This window comes from Taeniopygia guttata, chromosome 3 (assembly GCF_048771995.1).
Source record: "Taeniopygia guttata chromosome 3, bTaeGut7.mat, whole genome shotgun sequence".
Classification (NCBI taxonomy): domain Eukaryota; kingdom Metazoa; phylum Chordata; class Aves; order Passeriformes; family Estrildidae; genus Taeniopygia; species Taeniopygia guttata.
This window is the reverse complement of record NC_133027.1, coordinates 882,246-906,472: the sequence shown is the minus strand read 5'-3', so window position 1 is coordinate 906,472 and position 24,227 is coordinate 882,246. Positions and strand designations below refer to the sequence as shown.

At 51.1% G+C, this 24,227-nt stretch overlaps 2 protein-coding genes across 6 annotated transcripts in view; one reads left to right on the top strand and one right to left on the bottom strand.

The window, feature by feature from the left end:
• Positions 1-3,273: 3,273 nt before the first annotated feature.
• Positions 3,274-23,802, bottom strand: HADHB (hydroxyacyl-CoA dehydrogenase trifunctional multienzyme complex subunit beta). 5 transcript variants are annotated; one of them, XM_041714923.2, is made up of 16 exons: positions 23,698-23,802; positions 20,498-20,637; positions 20,109-20,150; positions 18,326-18,422; positions 17,266-17,310; positions 16,333-16,432; positions 15,091-15,178; positions 11,707-11,894; positions 9,448-9,628; positions 7,662-7,783; positions 6,125-6,204; positions 5,999-6,046; positions 5,286-5,373; positions 5,129-5,203; positions 4,358-4,522; positions 3,274-3,836 (listed from the first exon to the last, which is right to left on the bottom strand). In XM_041714923.2, exons 2-16 carry the CDS (start codon positions 20,562-20,564, stop codon positions 3,801-3,803), a joined length of 1,422 nt encoding a protein of 473 aa, XP_041570857.2. In that variant the 5' UTR covers positions 20,565-20,637; positions 23,698-23,802; the 3' UTR covers positions 3,274-3,800. The 5 variants fall into 5 exon arrangements, with proteins under 5 accessions (XP_041570857.2, XP_041570856.2, XP_041570855.2 ...); XM_041714922.2 differs by lacking the exon at positions 23,698-23,802 and adding an exon at positions 23,518-23,672; XM_041714921.2 differs by lacking the exon at positions 23,698-23,802 and adding an exon at positions 23,518-23,637 and having other exon boundaries at positions 20,498-20,727.
• The window catches only part of HADHA (hydroxyacyl-CoA dehydrogenase trifunctional multienzyme complex subunit alpha), a 34,906-nt gene continuing 34,473 nt past the window's right edge, over positions 23,795-24,227 (top strand). Inside the window, exon 1 of the mRNA XM_041714920.2 lies at positions 23,795-23,949. Coding sequence (XP_041570854.2) covers positions 23,862-23,949 — 88 coding nt within the window. The 5' untranslated portion in view covers positions 23,795-23,861. The remainder of the gene's footprint in view (positions 23,950-24,227) is intronic.

Below are 24,227 nucleotides of genomic sequence, written 5' to 3'. Positions count from 1 at the left end.
TCACTTTTTTATCACTTTTAATCAGTGTTTTATCAGTTCTGCAATAATGTGGCAATCTCTGTCTGCTGGCATTCCCAAAGGCACACCCAATTTTTGATTTATTGTATGTTTGGTTTATTGTGTTGTATTATATTACATTTATGGTATGTTTGGTTTATTGTATTGTATTGTATTACATTTATTGTATGTTTGGTTTTTTGTATTTATTTGATTTGACTGTTTGGTTTTTTTATATTTATTTGATTTGACAAATCAAATCAAATCACGTCCCTAACCTGGTTGGTGTGCCAAGGGAAGTTTTTATCCACCAGAACTAGCAGGGATTTATTCCCCCCTTGTCTGAGCAATTCAGTAAAATCCATCTGCCAGTGTTCACCCAGAAGATTTCCAGGTTTTATGGCTCCCATAATATAAAATATAAATATATATTAAATATTTATATATTTATATTTATAATTTATATAATATAATTTGTCAGCCCTTTTTGTTTAATACCCTAATCCCTGTGTAGATTATATATTTCAGTGTGATAAATATATCAGAGTTTAGGCTCTCACAAAATATTAAAATAGAGATTATGTCGTTAACTTTTGCAGGAATAATTGTAGTTGTGAAATAATAATCAATGCTGTTATTTTTGTAGCTGAGTGACAATAGTGAAATAACTCATATTGATTGAAAATACTTGTAAAAATACTTTGTAAAAAAGCCCCTCTGTATGATAAGGTACCATTGAAAATTTGTGTATTTATTATTAATTTTATTATTTTATAGATTGTATTATTTATAATGTATCATTAATAACTTATTTATTATTATAAATAATTTATTCTTATTATTTATATTCCATCATATTTTCATATTTATTTATTGCATAATTATTAATTGATTTTATTATTTTATAGATTTTTATTATTTATAACTTATCATTAGTAACTGATTAATTATTATAAATAATTTGTTTTTATTATTTATATTCCATCACATTTTCATATTTATTTATTTATTGTGTATTTATTAATTAATTTACTTATTTTATATATTTTATTATTTATAACTCATTATTCACAATTTATTGATTATTATTAATAATTTAATTTAAATTTTATTACTTTTTTATTATTTTATATATATTTATACTTTATAACTTATTATTAATAACTGATTAATTTGTTATTGAGAACTTATTAATAAGTTATTAATAACTAATTAATTAGCTTATTAAACTCTTATTAAACTTCTAAAGACTTTAAAGAGCACTGCGGCCCCTCGGGCCCCTCCTCCTACCGGGCTCCGGGTCCTTCCCCTGCCCCCATGTAACACCTGCAGAGGGTTAAACCCCCAAAATAAAACCTGCAGAGGGTTAAACCCCCCCAAAATAAAACCTGCAGAGGGTTAAACCCCCCATAAAACACCTGCAGGGTGTTAAATTAAACCCCCCAGATAACACCTGCAGGGGTTAAAACCCCCAGGTAACACCTGCAGAGGGTTCAACCCCCAAATAACACCTGCAGGGAGTTAAACCCCCCCCATAAAACACCTGCAGGGGTTAAATTAAACCCCCCAGGTAACACCTGTAGGGGGTTAAATTAAACCCCCCAAATAATACCTGCAGGGGTTAAACCCCCCAAATAACACCTGCAGGGGTTAAACCCACAAATAACACCTGCAGGGGTTAAACCCCCCAAATAACACCTGCAGGGGGTTAAACCCCCGCATAAAACACCTGCAGGGGGTTAAATTAAACCCCCCCAGGTAACACCTGTAGGGGGTTAAATTAAACCCCACAAATAAAACCTGCAGGGGGTTAAATCCCCTATAAAACACCTGCAGGGGTTAAACCCCATAAAACACCTGCAGGGGGTTAAACCCCCCAGATAAAACCTGCAGGGGGTTCAACCACCCAAATAACACCTGCAGGAGTTCAACCCCCCATAAAACATCTGCAGGGGGTTCAACCCCCCAAATAACACCTGCAGGGGGTTAAATTAAACCCCCCAAATAAAACCTGCAGGGGTTAAACCCCACAAATAACATCTGCAGAGGGTTCAACCCCCAAATAAAACCTGCAGGGGGTTAAACCCCCCCAAATAAAACCTGCAGGGGTTAAACCCCACAAATAACACCTGCAGAGAGTTAAACCCCCCAAATAACAACTGCAGGGGTTAAACCCCACAAATAACACCTGCAGAGGGTTAAACCACCCCCATAAAACACCTGCAGGGATTAAACCCCCCCCCAGATAACACCTGCAGGGGGTTAAATTAAACCCCCAAATAACACCTGCAGGGGTTAAACCCCCCATAAAACACCTGCAGGGGTTTAAGTCCCCCATAAAACACCTGCAGAGGGTTAAACCCCCCAAATAAAACCTGCAGAGGGTTAAACCCCCCAAAATAAAACCTGCAGAGGGTTAAACCCCCCCAGATAACACCTGCAGGGTGTTAAACCCCCAAATAACACCTGCAGGGAGTTAAACCCCCCATAAAACACCTGAAGGGGGTTAAACCCCACAAATAACACCTGCAGGGGTTAAATCCCCCATAAAACAACTGCTGAGGGCTAAATCCCCCAAATAACACCTGCAGGGGGTTCAACCACCCAAATAACACCTGCAGGGAGTTAAACCCCCCAAATAACACCTGCAGGGAGTTCAAACCCCCAAATAACACCAACAGGGTGGGCAGGGCAGGGCTGGAGTGCCCATCCCTGGAGGGATTTAACAGCCACGGGGATGTGGCACTTGTGGGTCAGCACTGGGGGAGTAGCCGGATTCCACAATGAGTTTTCCCGGTTTTCTTCTCCACCCTAAACGATTCTGTGATCCCAAAGCTGGTGTGTGGCAGAAAAAACCTGCTTCTGTCCTAAAAAGGGCTGGAAGGTGTTTGCGAGGTGCTTTAGGAGAAACTCAGCTCCCTGGTAGGTAAGAGCAGCATCACAGAGCCACGAGGAACTAGTGAAGAAAATAACACGGTGAAGAAATAAATAAAACAGCTGTCTCATCTTCCCAATGCACATCTGAAGTTTGTCAACACCTCAGAGCCCCTGGCAGGGCCTGGAGGGGCTCCAGGAGAGCTGCAGAGGGACTGGGGACAAGGGACAGAGGGACAGGACACAGGGAATGGCTCTCAGTGCCAGAGGGCAGGGCTGGGTGGGAAATTGGGAATTGTTCCCTGGCAGGGTGGGCAGGCCCTGGCACAGCTCACAGACTCCACCACAGGAACAGTTCCCAAAGCACTGCAGGTGAAGGAAGGGAAAGAAAACAGCCAGAACTGGGTTTTGTCCTTATTTATTGCAGTTCCATCGGTGACATTCATTCCTCAGATGCAATTTGCTCATTCCAACAGCATTTGGACAGTGTGGAGCAAACTGCGCCCTCAGAACCCAGCTCAGCCCCCGGGATTGCCCCTGCTGCCCCACAGAGCTGCTCCTCCCCACAGCATTACCTCCCCTCTCAGCCCCCCACCTCCACTGCTTCACGTTCTCCTGATCTCCAGACTTAACTCTCCATCCAGAGCTTTGGGATAACTTTTGTTCTCCCATGGGAGAAATCCTGAAGGGTTACCAGGGGGATGAGACAGTGACAAGGAGCCTGCAGAGACTCAGAGCCGTGTTAGGTGCTCCTCTCCTGGAAGTGGAATGGAGCGTGCTCATTAGATAAAAATTACTGGCTGAGTAGCTAAAAAGGGATTGACAAAGGCCACAAATCCCCTCTCCAAGAAGGATTGGGTGTAGGATTTATTAGTGCATTGAAATGGCATCGCCAGGCACAGGACGGGGGTACGGCGTCCCCAGGGCTGCTACTGGGGGTAGAGCTCCACGATCATCGCGTGACCCTGGCAACAGAGACACAAAACGTCACGGAAATGGCTCATTAACGGGACAAGACTAATTATTACAGACACAGCAGCAAGAACAGGAGCCACCGCAGCGGGACACGAGCCCAGGAGTGGCAAAGAGGCCCCTGGGCTGTGCCAGCTCTGGGGTGGCAGCAGGGCCAGGGGGCACCTCCAGTGCTGGGGGCAGCTCTGGGCCCCTCCTGCCAGGAGAGACCTGGAGGGGCTGGAGCGTGTCCAGGGAAGGGAACGGAGCCCCAGGAGGGGCTGGGGGAGCTGGGAAGGGGCTCAGCCTGGAGAAAAGGAGGCTCAGGGGGGACCTTGTGGCTCTGCACAGCTCCTGACAGGAGGGGACAGCCAGGGGGGGGTCGGGCTGTGCTCCAGGGAACAGGGACAGGACACGGGGTGGTGGGGGCAGCCAGAGGTGCCTGAGGGAGCTCTGGGTCACAGGCAGGATTGCAGAGCCCCAGCAGGACCAGCCCTGCTGTTCCTGCCCTCTCCTGAGGGCACAGCACCATTACCTGCCCTCCTGCAGCACAGGCAGCCACCAGGCCGTACTGGCCCCCCTCCTTCTTCAGCCTGTGGGCAGCAGTGATGACCAGGCGGCAGCCGGTGGCCCCAAAGGGGTGTCCCAGGGACAGGGAGCCCCCCCATGTGTTGAACTTGTCCAGAGGAGGGGCTCCAACCTGCAGGGACACAGAGAGACACACCCAGCTGGAAGGGCGACACCTCATCCCACCTAATCCCAACAACACCGAGACTACAGCAGTTCAGGATGGTTGATGAGGGGATAAAACCACCCCAAAGGAGCTCCTGCTTCACCTGCAGCCCCTCAGGGGAGCCCTGCACGGTGCAAGGACTGAGCCCCTCACACTGTCCTTACCACCCTCCCCTACAGGGATTGAGGCTCTGCATCTCCACCTCCTGCCAGCATCCCCAAAAAAAATTAATGTCCCAAAGAAACTGCATCAATTGGGATTTGCTAAGCCAAGCTCAAGGAGCATCACTGCTCCTCACAGGACAGAGCCAGAGCCCGGCTGTGCAGCACCAGCACTGGCAGGAGGGAGCCCAAAAACCCCAAAGTTTCACTGAACTGGAGAGAAAAGTGGGTCCAGAGGAGACCCCAGAGCTGCTGCAGGGCTGGAGCCAGGCTGGGAGAGCTGGGGGTGCTCACCTGGAGAGGAGAAGGATCCAGGGAGAGCTCAGGGCCTGGAGGGGCTCCAGGAGAGCTACAGAGGGGACAGGGCCTGGAGGGGCAGCACAAGCAGGAAAACATCCTGACTCTGCCTTACCTTTGCCTTCCTGCCCATGTAGTTCTGTGCAAACCAATCCGAATCCATGGCCTTCAGGTTGGCCAGGATCTGCCCCTGCAAGGGAGGAGAGGGTGACATCGGGAATAACCCAAAGCAGATGGCCACAGGGAGCCAATCCCAGCTCTAAAGCACTTACAGCAAAGGCCTCGTGGAACTCAAACACGTCGATGTCACTCAGGGTGAGCCCGGCCTTCTCCAGCACTTTGGGCGTGGCATAGGTGGGGCTGAAGGAGGGAAGAGACACAATTCTCACATCTGTGTTCCCTGTGAGCCTCATTCCCCTTTTCCACAGTCACATCCTTCTCTCTGGGCTCACAGCCCAGCTCTGCCCATCCCCGTCCAAGGGAGGCACAGCCCCCAGAACTATTGCTGAGGCACCCCAGCAATCCTGGGGTGTTCCTGCCACTGCTGCTCTCCCACCTCGTGAAGGCCTGGAGGGATGCAACATCTCCTGAGGCGCTTCCCAAAAACACCCCGTGGCAGGAGAAGGCTGTTGTGGGAGCAGGGGCTGTGGGGGGGGTGTGGGACTCAGATTCAAAGAGAGAAACGAGAGTTTCTAGCCAGGCAGAAGCCTGGGAAAGAGCTGGAGAAGAATGCAAATAATTTATCTCTCTTGTTGTTCACATTGTTTATAGTTAAGTTCTATCACTGTGCATCAAGCACTCTGCACCAATGCTGTGATTTGTTTTCACTTCAGAACCAATGGAGTTGGTCCTCACAAAGCTCTGCATAAAAGAGCAGTGTATTTTGAATAAACCAGAGTTTTACTCTCCCAGCCTTCTGGTCAGAGTCTCTTCATTCCCATCCTGCCTCGACAGCGACAGGGGGATGCTCTCCATCTCCACCTACCCCAGGAGCAGCTGGTCCTTGGGATCCTGGGACACGTACACGAAATCCCTGCGCAGGAAAAGGGCTGTGAGTGCCAGGGAGAGGAGAAGGAAGAGGAGCAGAAGCCACAGGAGCAGCCCCTCCTACCTTAGGTAGGCCTTTGGTTTGTAGCCCATGGCCAGAGCCTTCTCCTCGGACATGATCAGCATGGCCGATGCTCCGTCGGTCTGGAACAGGCAGGGAGGGAGAAGCCGGGTGAGGGGTGAGGGACCTGCACACCCTGCGCCCCACAGCCCTCAGGAAGAGAGGAGCTGAACCCCAGCAGAGCCTCTAGGACACCCCACAACGACAGGGGCCAAAGGACAAGGCTGCTGGATGGAGGGGATAGATGATCACTGCTGATGCCAGCACACACTGCTGAAGCACCTCCCTACAGCCCACAGGCACAGCTGCCCCCGTTTCACCCAGCACAGAGGTGCCTGAAAGCCCTGCTAGGCCTGGGACAAGCTGGTCACCCCAAACACTCGGCTGTCCTCCCAGTCCCATCCCAAAACTCAGCATAATCCTGGGGTGACACAAGCCCCAGGCTCACCACATGACAAAAATCTGGGTTATTATTTAACCCACTTATTGTGGGTTTGGCACATCAAATCATTGAATGGTTTGGGTTGGAAGGGACCTTAAATCACATCCAGTCCCACTCCCTGCCATGGGCAGGGACACCTCCCACTACCCCAGGTTGCTCCAAGCGCTCAGAGTTTTTAGCTTTTATGTATTCTTCATGTATTTGTAGCTTTGTAGACTGTTAAATGCTTAGGTATAACCTCCAGTACTTTTTCAGCAGTGAACAAACTCTCACTGATGCATTCCTACAATATTGTTTTGTCTTGCCTGTTACTCCTCCAAGGAGTTTTTATTTTGCACCATGTAATCACAGACAGGATAAAGGCAGCGTAGGAGATGGGGAGGAGAAGCCAGGGCAGAAGCCAGGAGGGAATCACTTAACCAACAGCTCCTCTAACTGGACAATATTGGCTGGATATTCTAATTGCCCCATCTTGTATTAAATGGTACAAATCTAGTTCAGGATGTGGATTTTTGCCACATGCTGTACCTGAAGGCTTTCAAGGAAAGGTTGGTTTTTATATTGTCATTCTAACGTTGTCTGGAAAAGTTTGTGCTCTATTTCCAGGCATCACAAGCCCCAGTGTCCAACCTGGACCCCTGGCAGTGCCCAAAGCCAGGTTGGATGGGGCTTGGAGCACCCTGGGATAGTGGAAAGTGTCCCTGCCATGGCAGAGGGCGGCACTGGGTGAGATTTAAGGTCCTTTCCAACCCAAACCATTCAGTGATTCTGTGAAACCCAGACTAAACCTACTGGCTTCAGTTGTACAACGTGACCAATTCCACCCTGGGACAGAATCAAGGATTGACCCTCATGAAGCAGCTACAGAGAAGCAAACAGCTCAGACATCCCAAAACTTCAGGGGTTTTGTCATGGACTTTAAAATGAAACTATCCAATACCCAAATCCACCAGACTACAAGAAGGTTCCAAGTTACACCTGGAAAATCTGGGAAAAGTCAATATTAAAAGGGTCATTCCCAGATGGCACCAGCTAAGGGGGACAAGGGTCAGGTGCACAGTCCTCCCCTCTGGCTGACAGTGCCAGAACAGGAATTACCAGGAAGGAGGAGTTGGCTGCCGTGACTGTTCCATAGGGCTTGACAAATGCTGGCTTCAGTTTTCCCATCTGCTCCAGAGAGGACGGGCGGATCCCGTTGTCTTTGGTAACCGTGTCTTTGCCTGGCCAAGGGAAAAAAACTACATGTCAACTACAAAAATCAGCAATGCACAAGGGTTTCCTCATCAGGAGGAAAAAAAAAATCAGAAAATTGTGGGGTTCAGGACAAGTGTGGGGAGGGAGAAAAGGAAAATCTGTTTGTGGCATCACGATACTTAACACGGCTAAAAGTAGCACTTAAAAATTGAAGCTACCTCGCTTTTCCTCAGAAGACAACAAAAACAAAGTGCTGCCATCTGCTTACTGGAAGGCAAAATTACCACATGGGAAACCCAGTTGAGAAAAGAATTTAAATTTAGGTTAAAAAGCCTAAATGGAGAACTGGCCTTAAATCAGTTTACATTTACGTGCCGAGTTTGAGCAATAAAGAGCACTGGGAAAACCCAAATATACCCAACTGCTTTAAGAAAAGGTACCAATTGTATCATAAAGACCACATGGAACTGTGGATCTACAAGGATAATTTCTCCAGGATACCAATTAGAGCTCCCAAATGAACAGGCACTACAGCCAAGTGTGTCCCCTGGCTCCTGGGGAAGGGCAGCTTGAAGGTTCTCCCCAGACTGTTTCAGCTCCCAGCAAGGAGTGTGAGGCCTGGAGAACTGGAACCTGCCACATTCCAGCTCTTCCCATCCAGCACCTGAGTTACCAGACTGGGATTTTTGTTGGGCTGGTGTTTGTTGTTGATATTCTGGGGTATAAGGGTGGTTTCTCTTGCCTGGAGGAAGAGCAGAGGGATTCCTGTGTGCAACTGTCCTGATTTTCCCTGCTCTGTCACCTCATTAGCACAGATGTAAAAATAAATTTACATATGGAAAGATAAGACAGAGGGCAGGGTTAGATGGGGATTTTTTAAGGAGTTTTGAAAACAGGATCTCTTTTAGATGATGTGGATTATTTTTCTTATCTTCTACAGGCAGGAGGGATGAGTTCTGCTCACATCTTTACTGCACGGTTCAGAAGGACACAAGACCCCTAGTTACAACACTTTTTAAGGAGTTATTGACCAACAAAACACTGCCAACAAGGATATTTATGTTTTTGACCCAATACTTAAATATTTCACCTTAAGGACTCATGCAATAGTGTGAGTTTCCTTAGCCAATCATGTTACGACACACAAACCTACAGTACTGCATTTTAAACTTCTTGTTTACCTTTCTAACTACTTTATTTTTACTATATCTTGAACTCTAAAACTCCAAACTTTTCTTTACTTAGCTTAACGTGTCTAAATGATACATCCACACTGTCGCTTTTAGCACTTAAGTCCTGAAGCTTTTTCTAAGGTTTCAGATTAACTCCTGGGTTTAATTCTAAGCTTTGGCTTACAGGCCCAAAGTTCAGAGAGTTCCCTGCATTTCAGGTTTCAGCAGGGTTAGATGGGATATTGGGTATCCCAGGGAAGGAAGGTGGGGAGGGGCTGGGATAGAATCCCTGGCAGTGCCCAAGGCCAGGCTGGACAGGGCTTTGGAGCACCCTGGGACAGTGGAAGGCATCAGGGCTGGAACTGGGTGATATTCAACATCCCTTCCCACCCAAACCATCCCGTGGCTCTGCGTTCACACATCCACCCACCCCGTTTACAAACATGCCAGCAGCTTTCCAGGGACAAACACACCCTGGAGCCGCCCCCAGCAGCCCGGGCTGGCCGTGGCACTGTCACCTGGCACTTTGAAGGGCACCACGTCCTGCAGCAGCCCCTCGTCCTGGGCTTTCTTGGCCAGCGAGTGGGAGCGCAGCGCGTACTCGTCCTGCTCCAGGCGGGAGATGCCGAAGGCGGCGGCCAGGCGGTCGGCAGAGTGCCCCATGGTCTCGCTGGTGGAGAACTCTGCCACAGCTGGGAGCTGCCACCAGGGAGGCAGAGTCAGCACAGGGGGGAAAAAAAAACCCTGGGAGCACGCAGAGCTGAGCCCCACGGTGGGAGGGAGGCCCTTCCCTTCGTTAATTTGGAGCTGCACAATTAGCAGGTGGTAATCAGACTACAACAGGCTCAGAAATGTGTCAGAGAAACCAGCCCTTTCCAAGATTTTGGGGGAAAAAAACAAGTTCCAGGCTGCTGCTCACCACAGAGGTTCCAGAACTGTGTTGAGAGCAGCTGCCTATACATTTAACAGGGTGTCTTAGGTTGGAAATGGGGATGTGTGTTCTATCCCTATCTGTGGGGCAGTTCTCTTCTGTTCATTTTCTGTATTTCTTTCACAACCCATCCTCCCTCCAGGAGATCTCTTCTGTTCATGGGTCATTGATTATTAATTATCATCTGTTCATGGGTCACTGATTATTAATTATCTTCTGTTCATGGCCACTGAGTGTCCCTGCATGGCTGAGAAAATTCCATCATCCCACAGGGAGAGGCTCTGCCCAGGGGAGCAGCCAAGCAATTCCTACCTGGATACAATCTGAGATTTTGGGATACCACAGCAGCCTTTGCCCACTGCATTCCCAGAGGAGCAGCTTTCTTCCCCCTGCATTCCCAGAGGAGCAGCTTTCTTCCCACTGCATTCCCAGAGGAGCAGCTTTCTTCCCACTGCATTCCCAGAGGAGCAGCTTCCTTCCCTACTGCATTCCCAGAGGAGCAGCTTTCTTCCCCCTGCATTCCCAGAGGAGCAGCTTTCTTCCTTCCCCACTGCATTCCCAGAGGAGCCCAGGCCCATCTCCCCCAGCCCTGGAGCTCCAGAGGAAAACTCCCCCCTTGTGCAGGATCCTGCTCCAGCAGAAGCACAGCTGGCACTGCAGGAGGGCTGAGCCACCCTGGGATGGGGCTGCTGCCACCTCCCTGACCCACAGGGGACAGGGCCTGCTCTGACTCTGGCAGGGTTGGTTTTGTTTGTTTGTACTATTGCATTTGTATTTTTAATTTTCCTAATAAAGAACTGTTATTCCCGCTCCCATATCTTTGCCTGAAAGCCCCTTAATTGCAAAATTATAATAATTCAGAGGGAGAGTGTTTCCATTTTCCATTTCAGGGGAGGCTCCTGCCTTCCTTACCAGACATCTGTCTTTTCAAACCAAGACACAGGAATCCATGAGAAAGGCTGACCAGACCTTTTGGGTTTAGCTCAAACATCACATCCTGGGACCTCAAAACTCCTTGTCAGACACCTCCTCAACCAAAGGCAGAGCCCAGAGGTGATCTTGGCTTAGTTTTAGTTCTTCCAGCAGCACTCAGGAAATCCCTGTATGCATTCAAGTCTGGAATTTTCATATCTTACGTGGATTTGGGATGTCAGCTCTGCCACACTTAACCTGGGCCTCGCTGCACTCACACTAAAGGGAATGACATGGCTGCAGTTTCCTTGTGGAGAGCTCCTGGAGGGAAGGAGGGAAGTGCTGCCCCTTTCCATCCTCACCAAGTTGTAATTCAGCCCCCCACGGCCCCCAGGACAGAGCAGTGGCTCACTCAGCTCCTGACATGATGCTCTTCAGGGGAGCTGAACACATCCAGCCCCTGGCAGGATTTGGCCATGAACAGGGATCATAAGGCATATTTAAGATGCATTAATCAGATTAATGTACTGAGGATATTCCTATCTAATACTAAGGGGGGTTACTTCTATTATCTAGGAAAATTCCTCTGATCCTAGAATTCTTCTGACACTTCAGAATAAACTTTATATTTATGAAAAAAAAACCCCCAAACTTCTATTTCTATCAGCTGCAGCACAGTTTCTCCAGGAGTTGCAGAAGGAGGTTTTGCACTAAGCTAGGTTTACTGAAGATGAACATGTGGGAAGAAAAAGCAGAGGCCCAAATGCTGTGAGATGCATTAATCAGTGTTTTAACCTAAAGCAGAGGACAGAGACTGATCATGGTGAACCCCAGGAGCCACCTCACCCATCTTAAATCCCCTCCATCAAGGCTTGTTCACACCCTCTAAACCAGCTCACTAAACATCTAAACAAAAACCAAAAAAAAAAAATACCTCGGGAGCAAAGTAGTCAGGGCGAATTTTGGAAATGAGGGAGAGCTTCTGGCCCAGGGTCTTGGCTCTGTTGAGGGTCAGCATGGTCTTCCTCATCTTCCTGCTGTGGCGGATGGGGACGTCGGACATGAGCTCCACGCCGCCGGCCACCACCACGTCGCACTGGCCGGCCGCGATCATCCCCACGCCTGCAAGGAGGGACAGAGCGCTGCCAGGGTGCCGGGCTCACCCTGGGTCAGGGTGGCTCCGTGTGCTGGAAAAGTCTCTCCTCCAACTTGTGCTTTCAAAAAAAGCTCAGCAGTCTCTGTTGTTCAGTCTCAAGGCTGTTTATTGCAAGTTATCTAAAAGATTTTCTTCTCGAGCTGCTGTGGTTTGCTCACAGCTCAGGCAGAGGCACACACACACCCTGACATCCTCTCTGACTTCTCTCCCCACCCAGGGCTGCTGCTGTCTTTTATATGGTACATTACATGATAAATATTTACAGTTTTTCCCCAATGCCTATTACCTATATTAAATGGTGATTTTCTATCTTTTATATGGTACATTACATGTTACATGTTTATAGTTTCTCCCCAATTGTTGGAATCTGTGGTATTGATGATCCCAAGATTGTAGAAAGTCTCTGTCTTTCTGTCCCACTGCTAAAGAAGTCAAGGTGGTTTATTCTGTTTATCTCTAACATGTTCTGCTGCCCTGCCGCAGCTCTGTCCTGCAGGGCAGCGTGTGGGGCTCTGCCCTCAGTGGGATGGTACAAACATTAAATACCACAAACTACCTGTGCTGGATTTACAATAACGTGCCAATGTAACACCCCTCAGTGGGATGGTACAAACATTAAATACCACAAACTACCTGTGCTGGATTTACAATAACGTGCCAATATCTGTCACTTACGTTGGACAGTGTGTCCCCAGCCTGAACCAACAGAAAAATGCCAACACCACAGTGAAACATGGAGGGCATGAAGAAGGAGAAAAAGGACAAGGCACACCCAATTTCCTCCATCTTGTCCCCTTTGAACCCCTTATCTAGAATCCTAAAGATTTGCTTTTGCACCAGTGCCACACTTAATTATTACTTGTATCAAACACTCAGAGCTTGTAATTCATCCTGCAGGATTGAAAACTCTTTTCCATGGACAGAGATCACAGCCAGTGTCTCTGGGGGCTCTGTCCAGGGGGGTTCCTGACCCCTGCCAGGGTCCCAGGCCTGCCAGGGCAGCCAGAGGGAAGCCCTGGATTCCCACACCCAATGCCTATTACCTAAATTAAATGATGCTTTTCTACTCTAAACCAATCTGTGAGTGCCAACAGCACCAAGAACATGGAGGGAAGGAAGAAGAAAGAGGGAGGACAGAACCGGCCAAAATCCCTCCATCTTAAAACTTCTGACCCCCATGTACAAAACCAAAACCCCCCTGTACAGCACTCAAAAATTCTTCCCTCTACTTTGTGACTACTTCTACTATAATATCTAAACTTTTGTGACTTCTTGTTCTTCCTGCAAAGTTGGTAAATCGTTCCATGGCTCAAACCCAAAATCACAGCTGTTTCCAGCTGCCTGCCAGGGTCTCAAATGCTTCTGACCTGGACTCGGAACATCCAAAAATGTCTGAGGGACATTTTGAGTTCTGATACCAGGGCAGGGCCACTCACCCCAGCTGGAGTTCTGGCTGCTGGGAATTTCAGACTTTCTGTGCTGACAGTGTCTGACCTGTGGCTTTGATTTTTAAGAGTGTTTTCTTTCATAGTTATTTCGAAAGTTTTAAAGTTCTCATAAAATTTCTTTAGCCTTCTGAAAATGTTTGCATATATCTACTGCAGTTCTCACACACTGTTCATGTAAATAATAATTGTTTTGATTTTTTTTTTGTGGGAGGAGAGAATTGATGGACTGTTGGTTTGACCAGTGTGGTTGGAGAGGTAGAAATTCCATCCTCCAATCCACTGTCACTTTTGGAATTCTATATATTGCAAGGTCAGAAACAAAATCAGCTCTTTTTCTCTCTTGAACTCACCAAACTTCTGTGTACTCATTTCGTGCCCAATAGCAACACTGACCCCCAGGTGAGCTCTGCATTTGGCCTGAGGCCATGGAGAAGGTTTCCAAAATTGATTGAGAGTGCTGGGATTACAGGTGTGGAGTTGGTTAGAAGTGTGTGATGTCACAGGGTGGAAAACTTAAGAGTTTGGGGTTTTAGAATATAATAATATATAGAGAGCTGAGATGGAGGTTTTAGGGCAGTGGCTGCTCCTTCTTCTTCACCTTCTTCTCCATGGGTTTGGGTGCTATTTTGTAATTGGACAGAAAAGTCTACATTGCAGACTTCAAGGGATTAGTTATTGGGTTAAAACTGAAAATAATTTAGGTGTAATTTCTTAATTGGATAGTTTAGCCTTAAAAGACCCTGTACCAAGAGATAGTTGGCCATTTTGTGCCTTGTTAGTGAAGAACTGCAGAACTCACTGCTGTGAGACTGTAACATAAATAAAAAATAATAAACACCTGAGTCTGAATGTGACCTATCCTCTTGAGTGCCTTCAATCCTGACCTCGACAGGGAAAAAGGGAAGCTGAAAACAGGCACCCTGACAGAGCCCTGGCCACTCCTGCAGCCCCTGGCCATGGCTGGGTTACACATGAGCTGCTGTCACTTGGCTGCCACTTGTCCTTGTCACACAGAGCAGGGAGGGAAGGACAACCCCAGTAGTTTGAGCTGTGCTTCCATTTTTTTAGCCCTGGTTAGGCTAAGCCAAAGATAAAAGGATCAACTTTCTCACCATGGTCAGTCTTCACCTCCCAGATAAACACGGACACTGGGCAGAGATGCTGCTGCAGGCCTACAGCAGACACTCAGTTCATGTTGCATTTTGTTGGCTAAAAAACTTCCACAGAATCACTGAGGCTGGAAAAGACCTCCAGACATGGAACCCAGCCTGTGACTGATCTCCACCTTATCACCAGCCCAGAGCACTGAGCATCATTTCCAGCAATTCCTTGGACACTTCCAGGGATGAGGACTCCACCATTCCCTGGGCAGCTCCTTCCAGTGCCTGACCACCCTTTCCAGGGAAAAATTCCTCCTGATGTCCATTCTGAGCCTGCCCTAGCACAGCTTGAGGCTGTTCCCTCTCCTCCTGGTCCTTGTTCCCTGGGAGCAAAGCCCACCCCCCCGGCTGTCCCCTCCTGTCAGGGAATTGTGCAGAGCCGCAAGGTCCCCCCTGAGCCTCCTTTTCTCCCAGCTAAATCCCATTTTTCCTTCAATTCCAGCATTTCTTCAGTTGCTTTTTTACATTCACAAGCAGTGCAAGTTGAATGAGGGCTGTAAAAGAATTCCCAAGCTCCCTCTCAAGCCCACAGCTTGTTCTTGCAGCCCACATACCTGTGGTCATGGCCTGGTTTGAGGAAATGCAGGCCATGGTGACGGTGTGGGCCGGAGTTTTGTCGGAGAACCCTGCTCCCAAGGCAGCCTACAACAACAAGAGTGGTTGTTAAACCTACAGCTTCTGCTTCACCTTGGCAGGTGGAGCTGAGACAAAAGACGTGGAGTTTTCATCCAGTTAATTATGGCAGCAGCTCTGCCCCTCCCCAGACTCTGGAGCAGGAGCTGAGGCCGCTGCCAAAACTCTTGGCCACAGTGAGAACAGTCACTGTCCCTCCACATTTTTTAATAGATAAACAAACTAATCACACCCCACATTTAAAAAAACCCACATCAAAAGAGCCTCCAGCTTCTCGACAGCACCTTTGTTTCACCTTACTGGCAAAGGCAACACGTGAAAAAGGTGATTTAGACCACTCAGCACAAGGCTGAGTGGCTTCACAGAGAGCAGCAAACTGCAGAGCAGTGACTCATCTGAGCAGCCCAGAGACCTTCCCTACTTGGGATGTGGCCAACTAGTTGAAAGTTCCCAAGTTAAAATTACCCTGCAGCCCCATCTGACTGGCAGGTGACCAAAGGCAGGCCGTGCCTGCACGAGGCTGAGGCTGCACAGGGAGCCCAGGTGACATCATGGATTTCTGCAGGTGCAGAAGCTCCAGGCTGGCAGAGATCAGGCTGCCTGGCACATGATTCCTGAGGGTCAGCTGCTCTGGGGATAGTACAGGAATTGTGTTTTCTGGTCACTGGCAAAGCTGCTCCGCTTCAAATCCCGAGGATGCTGTGTCTGAGCAGGCAGCTCAAATAAATAAATAAATACCACAAAAAAGCAAACCCTCACAGCACACTCTGCTCCTCCTCCAAGGATATTGGGGAAGGCAGTGCTCAATCCAACTGGTATTTAGGATCAGCAATCCTCAACAAAACCTTCCCTTGCAGGGAAGAGTCGTGCAGAGGCTTGAAAGCATTGAAATATGAAAATCTGATTAAAAAAATATGCTAAATGAAATCTGTAGCAGATTTCAAGAGGAGGCAGAGAATCCCAAAATAATTTTCATTATAGTCCCAGGAACTCATTTAACAGACAATACTACACAACTACCTCATACTCTCAAATTATATAGAAACAAACAGCAATACTGGGAATTCATTTTTAGCAGTGATTTGTCATTTTTAGCACGGATTTGTCATTTTCAGAGCAGCTGCAGAAGTCAGACTCCCAGGGGAATGCTGCACAGAACCCACCTCTCTGGCAACATTACTGGTTTTCACCTCCTGGATAACTGTGCCATAAACAATGTAATCAACAACATCCCTTGGGACACTGGTCCGTGTCAGCAGGCCCCTAAGGAGAGGATCAAAACAAAGGGAATTTGCAACACATAAATAAAAACTTCTCCAGCATCCTCTTCCTGCCAGCTTGGCTGCAGAACAAGGCAACAACAGAGTTGTTCCCCCCTCAGAAGAAATCTCATGCGCATGTGGGAAGTGTAGCTGATTGTGGGCTGCAAACAGTCACGGTGATAATGTCACTATAAATCATTACAGAACTTCATTAAAACAATTACTTCACACTCTCCTTCCACGAAATGGCTCACAGAATCATCAAATCCCAGAATGGTTTGGGTGGGAAGGGACCTCAAAGCCCATCCAGTGCCACCCCAGCCATGGGCAGGGACACCTCCCACTGTCCCAGGGTGCTCCCAACCCCATCCAGCCTGGCCTTGGACATTTCCAGGGATTTAGGGGCAGCCATCTCCAGGCTTCTCCAAGCCTCTCTCTTCTCCAGAGCACTCTGCTCTGCTTCTCAATAAAACAAACCCACTGCTAATGACCCTCAGAACAGGAGGGTCACAGAATTAGCTCAACATCCTTGTTGTCACTTCTTTTCCTCTGTGTTGCCCAGGTTGTTTTTCCCACCTCAACAGCAGGTCTGCTGTCTTTGTCTGAAAAACTACAGAAATTCACTAAAATTTGTCACCACCAGCATCTCTTTGCATCAACACCAACTTACAATATAAACCCCACTGCTTAAGCCACCCACTATTGTGGAGGGAGGCCAGGAAAAATGAAGCACCTGAGCTGTTCAGAGCCAAGCCCAGAGCCTTGGCTCTGCAAGCCTGAAACTTCAGCAGTTTAACAAGAACTCTGAGCCCTCCCAGTGTTCCATTTACTTACTGCAGTGCTGCTCTGGCTAAGTCATGTGGCATCAGATCAGCATACCTGGAAGGTGAAGAGCAGAGGAAGAAACTCAGAGGTGTGAGAAATCAGTGCAGAATTCTCAGCACAGAAATCAGGACAGAATTCTCCTGTGAGCAGCAAGAACTGGGGATGGAGCAGAAATGCTCCGCTGAGCCTCTGAGCAAACATTTCAAGGAGTCACAGATTGGTTTGGGTCGGAAGAGACACTAAATCTCATTCAGTGCCAGCCCTGCCACGGCAGGGACACCTTCCACTATTCCAGGTGGCTCCAAACCCCAATGTCCAACCTGGCCTTGGGCACTGCCAGGGATCCAGGGGCAGCCACAGCTGCTCTGGGCACCCTGTGCCAGGGCCTCACTCCCTCACAGCCAAGAATTCCTTCCCAATATCCCACACAAATCCCTTTTCCACTTTGAAGCCATTCCCTGGGTCCTGTCCCTCCATCCCTTGTCCCCAGTTCCTCTGCAGCTCTCCTGGAGCCCCTCCAGGCCCTGCCAGGGACTCTGAGCTCTCCCTGGATCCTTCTTCTCTCCCCCAGCTCTCCCAGCCTGGCTCTAGAGCAGAGGGGCTGCAATCACTGCTATAAACCCACAGAAAAGCAGCAGGGAACACATAAGGAAATCCCTTCTCCATCCTGTCTCCATAACAGTCAGGTGTGGCTTCAGTTCAGCTGTGGATTTGGTGGCACAACAATCCAGGAAAAAGAGCCTACAGCAGATTCTTGGCACCTGTCCTGCCAGTTCTGTCAAACTTGTTGCTTCATCTGCTATAAATTCTCCAACTGCTTCCTCTAGACATGCTCCATAAATCCTTATCCTTCCCAGGATTCATACACACACTGACAACCTTCTTCAAGCCACATTCCTGCACTAAATGCACTGGAATAACTGCAGCAGCCCAACTCAGGGCACCTCCTGAGCCTCTAGGCCCAAAAATAACCACATTCAAATGAACAAGTGAGGTTTTTCACAGAAAGGGTTGAGTTTTAACCAAACCAGGGGATGCTTTCTGGGTTTCACTGCTCTCTGATACTCACGTGGTGCCAGACTGCAGAAAGGGAATGCGGACACCCTCCACCACCACCACATTCTTCACCCCAGTTTTGCCCAAGGTCTTCTTAGTCTTTGGCTGGGCTGGGAAGAGAGAAGTGATGGTGACAAGAATATCAGCAATTTTCATATAGATCCTGCAAAGACTTCTAGAAAACAAAGAAAATTGTCCTTTTTTGGTAAGTGAAAGGCAGGGAAGGTAGGAATCCTGGAATCATGGAATGGTTTGGGCAGGAAGGGACCTCAAAGCTCACCCAGTGCCACCCCTGCCATGGACAGGGACACCTTCTGCTATCACAGATTGCTCCAAGCTCCATCCAACTGAGCCTGGAACACTTCCAGGGATGGGGCCTTTGCCTCATCACCCTCACAGTCAAGAATTTCTTCCTAATGGGAAGAAATTTCTTCCCATTAGGAAGAAATTCTCTCCCCAATGGGAGAGGTTCAAGACAAGGGATGTCACGACCCAGCATCATTCCACAGGCCAGTGCCAGGACAAAACTCCAGCACTGTCTGGAGATTCCTTCAGGCTCTTCCCAAAGCCTGGGGATGATGGGGAGCTGCTGTCCAGGCCTGTTCCCAAAATCCCAAAGCATGAATCACCTGAGCAACCTCCACCGTGAACCCAGAGCATGGATCACCCCAGCCACTCACTGTGGGCTGAGACTAAAATCTGGGAATGGCTGCTGGGAGCTGGGGCAGACTGGGAATGGTGCTGGGAGCTGGGGGCAGACTGGGAACGGTTGCTGGGAGCAGACTGGGAATGGCACTAGGAGCTGGGGGCAGACTGGGAATGGTGCTGGGAGCTGGGGGCAGACTGGGAACGGCCACTGGGAGCCAGGGGCAGACTGGGAACGGCCACTGGGAGCCAGGGGCAGACTGGGAATGGTGCTGGGGGCAGACTGGGAACGGCCACTGGGAGCCAGGGGCAGACTGGGAACGGCCACTGGGAGCCAGGGGCAGACTGGGAATGGTGCTGGGAGCAGACTGGGAATGGCACTGGGAGCTGGGGGCACACTAGGAATGGCACTGGGAGCTGGGAGCAGACTGGGAATGGCACTGGGAGCTGGAGGCAGACTGGGAACAGGTACTGGGAGCTGGGGCAGACTGGGAACGGGCACTGGGAGCTGGGGGCAGACTGGGAATGGCACTGGGAGCTGGAGGCAGACTGGGAACAGGTACTGGGAGCTGGGGGCAGACTGGGAATGGCACTGGGAGCTGGAGGCAGACTGGGAACAGGTACTGGGAGCAGACTGGGAATGGCACTGGGAGCTGGGGGCACACTAGGAATGGCACTGGGAGCTGGGAGCAGAGTGGGAATGGCACTGGGAGCTGGGGGCAGAGTGGGAATGGCACTGGGAGCTGGGGGCAGACTGAGAATGGCGCTGGGGACAGACTGAGAATGGCACTGGGAGCTGGGGGCAGACTGAGAATGGCACTGGAAGCTGGGGGCAGACTGGGAACAGGCACTGGGAGCAGACTGGGAATGGCACTGGGAGCTGGGGGCAGACTGGGAATGGCACTGGGGGCTGGGGGCACACTGGGAATGGCACTGGGAGCCAGGGCACTCAGCAGATGAGAGGACTCTGCTGCAAACACTGGTTTGCCTGAAGTTTTCCTTGCTTGCAGCTTTTCAGGAACACCTGAACCACCCTGCATTCTGCACCATTTCTAAGATTTAAGTGGAACAAGACTGTGGGAAAGGGAGGCAGCTCCCAAAACAACACTCTCTAACACAGACCAACTGAGATTCTGGTGTTTTCTCCTTACCTGCAGCTTGGAACGGTGAGGAGCAGCTGAGTGATCGAGTAACTGGAAAACAAAAAAGGGGAAAAAATGCCAGAAACAGCTCTAGTCTTTGCAAGAAGGGTTAGAAAAGCAGATGATGTCACTGTAAGACATCTGACCACCTGTGGGGTGTTGGGTGGTTTACTCTGTGCAAAAACCTGGTACACTTTCTGTTAACTGTTAACTCAGGACTCCTCCCCATATGATGCAGGAAGGGACAAGCAAGGCAACAGTGAAATTAGGATTAAAAAATAAAAAATGTCAGCCTTTTAAAGGTGAGAACAGGGATAGATTCAGACCCCAGCATCCATTCCAAACCCAACACTTCAACCAGAGGTCTACAGCCACCAATAAAAGCTAAAGATACTCACAGGCCCCAGCAGCCCAGGCTGAGGACACGGGGAAGTTCCGCAGGGCAGAGCTCAGCATGGAACTCATTTTGGGATCTAGGGAAAGGCTGGGCTCAGTCCAAGCTGCTGTGTCCAGAACAATCCCAAGGGAAGCGTCCTGCCTGCCTCACAAACACAGAGCCAGCAAGGTGAGGGGCACACACTGCAAGGGCAGCAGCAGCACAGGGAATCACCGCCCACCACGCTTGTGCCTGTGAATAAACACCACCCTGTGAGCTTCTCAATTCCCTCCCAGGAACTGCTCCTCCACTTCCCACTGGAAACTTGTCCCAGTGCCCAGGCAGCCCTGCTGCCAGCAGCACCTCCTGACACCAGCAGTGTCCTTGGCACCCCTGCCTCTCGTTAGCCCCTGGTGCCAGCCTGAGGATCCTGCTGTGCATCCCGATGGCAAACACAGCAAGTTCACCCCAAAAAAACCCTCAGCAGCTTTCCCAAATCGGGTTTCCCTATAAACAAACCCTCATTTGCAGCTTTTATTGCCCAGGGATGGCCCTCACAGCTCCAGGACTTTGCTTGATCCATGCCAACATTCATCTCCCTCTGTCACACTTTGTGGGCTCAAATCCCGGCACTTTCTCTCCCAAGCACAGAGTTTTGCCATGGAGGGGCACAGGAACACCCACAGTCCCAAATCCAGCCCTCTGCAGCTCCCCATAACTCAGCACAAGCTGCCAGTCACCCCCTTTGACACCTCCCAGCTGCAGCTCCACACCTGGAAGGTGACCCTTCCCAGCCCCAGGCTCCTCCTGCCAACAAAAATCCCAAAACCAGACCTTTCCAAAGCATCCTGCTCCACCTCTGCCAACCTCCCTTCCCACACCTGACAGAGGTTTTGCCCTAAATTCTTCCTGCCCAGCTGACAGAAGTTTCTCCCAGGTGTAACCTCCTCCTCCCTCCCACACTGCACAGCCATCTCCTCCCGGTGCACCCCCGTTCCTGCCCCCCCAAAACGCCTCAAACTCCCTCATTTTCGGCAGCCAGTGCTCCCCTGGCACCCCAGGAGCTCAGCCCTGCCCACACAAATCATCAAGACAAAGCTCCTTGCAGAGCCAGGATTTGCCTGGCTTCCACAGCTCCGTGACCCTCACAGATCCCTTCCAACTCAGGATAATCCACAATTCCATCAACAGCCCCTGCTCCCTTCCTGTCCCCACACACCACTGACACTTTCACACAGCAGCACGGCCAGCCCCACCCCGGGACTCCCGCCCCAAACACACCCGTGCTGCTCTCAGACACCCCCAAACCCCCTCGTCCACCCAGGGCTGACCCCTCAGTCCTGTCATCGATCCGGCACTGACCCCCCGGGACCTCCTCACCCTTTTCCAGCCCCCTACCCCATCCATCAGGAACGAACCCCCCAATTCCCCTCACTCCCATTCGGAATGAATTCCCCGACTCCCCAAACTTCCATCCAGAATGAACCTCCCGACTCATCTCACGTCTCCCCATACAACAGAACGAACCCCCCAACTTCCCTCACTTCCAACTGGAACGAACCCCCAGACTCCTCTCACATCCAGAACGAACCCCTCAACTCCCCTCACTGCTCCCCGTCCATCCAGAACGATCCAGACTCCCCTCACTGCTCCCCGTCCATCCAAATGGAAACCCCGAGTCCCCTCACTCCCATCCAGAACGAACCCCCCAAGTCCTCTCACTGCTCCCTGTCCATCCAGAATGAACCCCCCGACTTGCTTGTCCATAGGAATGAACCCCCCGACTCCCCTCACTGCTCCCCCATCCATCCATAACGAATCCCCCGACTCCTGTCACTCCCATCCGTAACAAACCCCACGACTCCCCTCACTTCCATCCAGAACGAACCCCCCCTACCCCCCACCTCCATCCAGAAGGAACCCCCAACTCCCCTCATTGCTCTCCCTCCGTCCATCGGAACGAACTCACCGCGTCCTCTCACTTATATCCAGAAAGCAAACCCTCACAGCACACTCTGCTCCTCCTCCAAGGATATTGGGAGGATATTGGAACCCCCCGACTCCCCTCACTGCTCTCCCTCTGTACATTCGGAATGAATCCCCCGATTCCCCTCACGTCTCCCCCTGCATCGGAACGAACCCCCTGACTCCCCTCACTCCCATCCAGAAGGAACCCCCAGACTCCCCTCACTTCCATCTGGAATGAACCCCCTGGCCCCCTGTCCATCCAGAAAAAAACCCCCCGACTCCCCTCACTACTCCCCCATCCACCCAGAACGAACTTCTTGACTCCCCTCACTTCCATCCAGAACGAACCCCCCGAGTCCCCTCACTCCCACCCAGAAATAACCCCCCGACTCCCCTCACTCCCATCTGGAACAAACCCCCCGATTCCCCTCACGTCTCCCCCTACATCGGAACGAACCCCTCGACTTCCCTCACTCCCATCCAGAAGGAGCCCCCAGACTCCCCTCACTTCCAACTGGAACAAACCCCCCGACTCCCCTCACTCCCATCGGAACGAACCCCTCGACTTCCCTTCACTCCCATCCAGAAGGAACCCCCCAACTCCCCTCACTGCTCCTCGTCCATCAGGAACGAACCCCCCGATTCCCCTCACTTCCAACTGGAACGAATCCTCCGACTCCCGTCACTTCCATCCAGAACGAACCCCCCGACTCCCCTAACTCTCACCCAGAATGAACCCCCCGACTCCCCTCACGTCTCCCCCTCCATCGGAACGAACTCTCCGACTCCCCTCACTTCCATCCAGAAGGAATCCCCCAACTCCCCTCACTGCTCCCCCTCCATCGGAAGGAACCCCCCGACTCCCCTCACGTCCCCCCCTCCCTTCATCCCTCCCCGCCCACTGAGGACCGACCCCCGACCCTCTGCTCCAGCCCACACCGCGCCGCACACCCCTGACCCCCACCCTTCTCCTCAGGGCCTCCTCCCGACTGCTGTCACCCTCCCCGCGCTGCCGTCCATGCAGCACGGAGCCCCTGACCGCCCCGTCCCCTCCGTCCCTTTCCGTCCGCTCACCTCCGCCCTCACCGCGCTCTGCCGCCGCCGCCGCTCCGCCACCCAGCGAGGGCCCCGCGCCCCGCCACCCTCCGGGCTGCCCGCACCCGCCTGACCCGCACCTCTCCCTCCACCACCGCCCCGCAGCCCTTCCCCGGCCTCTCCCGCACTCCGCCGCGGCCCGGCGCGGATCGCACCCACCCGAGAGACGGCGGAGAGCGGAGCGGCAGGAGGCGGCGGTGCGCCGGCGGCGGTGCGGCGGGCGGGCAGCGCGGCGGGCGGGCGCGGGCGGGGCGCGGCGGGCGGGACCGGCGCCGTCAGGGCCCCACCGGCGGCTTCTCCTCCCTCATTCGACCTCGGCGAAGATGGCGGCGGCGGTACGAGCCATCGGCAGCCTCGGCCGCCTCCCGGCCGCCGCCAGGGCCGGCCCGACGCGGCACACCCCGCCCCGCGGTGAGCCAGGGCACGGCGGGGAGCGGGAGCGGCCGCGGTGCGGGGGTCTCCGCCTGAGGGGAGCACCGGGGGATGGGGGCAGTGAGGGGTAAGGGACGGGAGGTACTGGAGAGGCGCTGAGGGGGCACTGAGGGAAGGGGGGCAGTGAAGGCTCGGGGGACGCTAAAGGAGCGAGGACTGGCGTGGGATGGGGCTCACTGAGGAGTAAATTTTGGGGGGACGGTGAGGAGGTGCTTCAGGGGTGGCGCTGAGGGGGCGAGGGGCAGGGGGACAGCAGG

Excerpts from the sequence above, each read along its gene's own strand:
- HADHB (XM_041714923.2), bottom strand. The coding sequence starts at position 20,564 with ATGAGTTCCATGCTGAGCTCTGCCCTGCGGAACTTCCCCGTGTCCTCA. Across the intron at positions 6,205-7,661 it reads CAGCCAACTCCTCCTTCCTG|ACCGACGGAGCATCGGCCAT; the intron begins GTAATTCCTGTT and ends TGCCTGTTCCAG. Across the intron at positions 5,204-5,285 it reads AGTTCCACGAGGCCTTTGCT|GGGCAGATCCTGGCCAACCT; the intron begins GTAAGTGCTTTA and ends CCTCCCTTGCAG.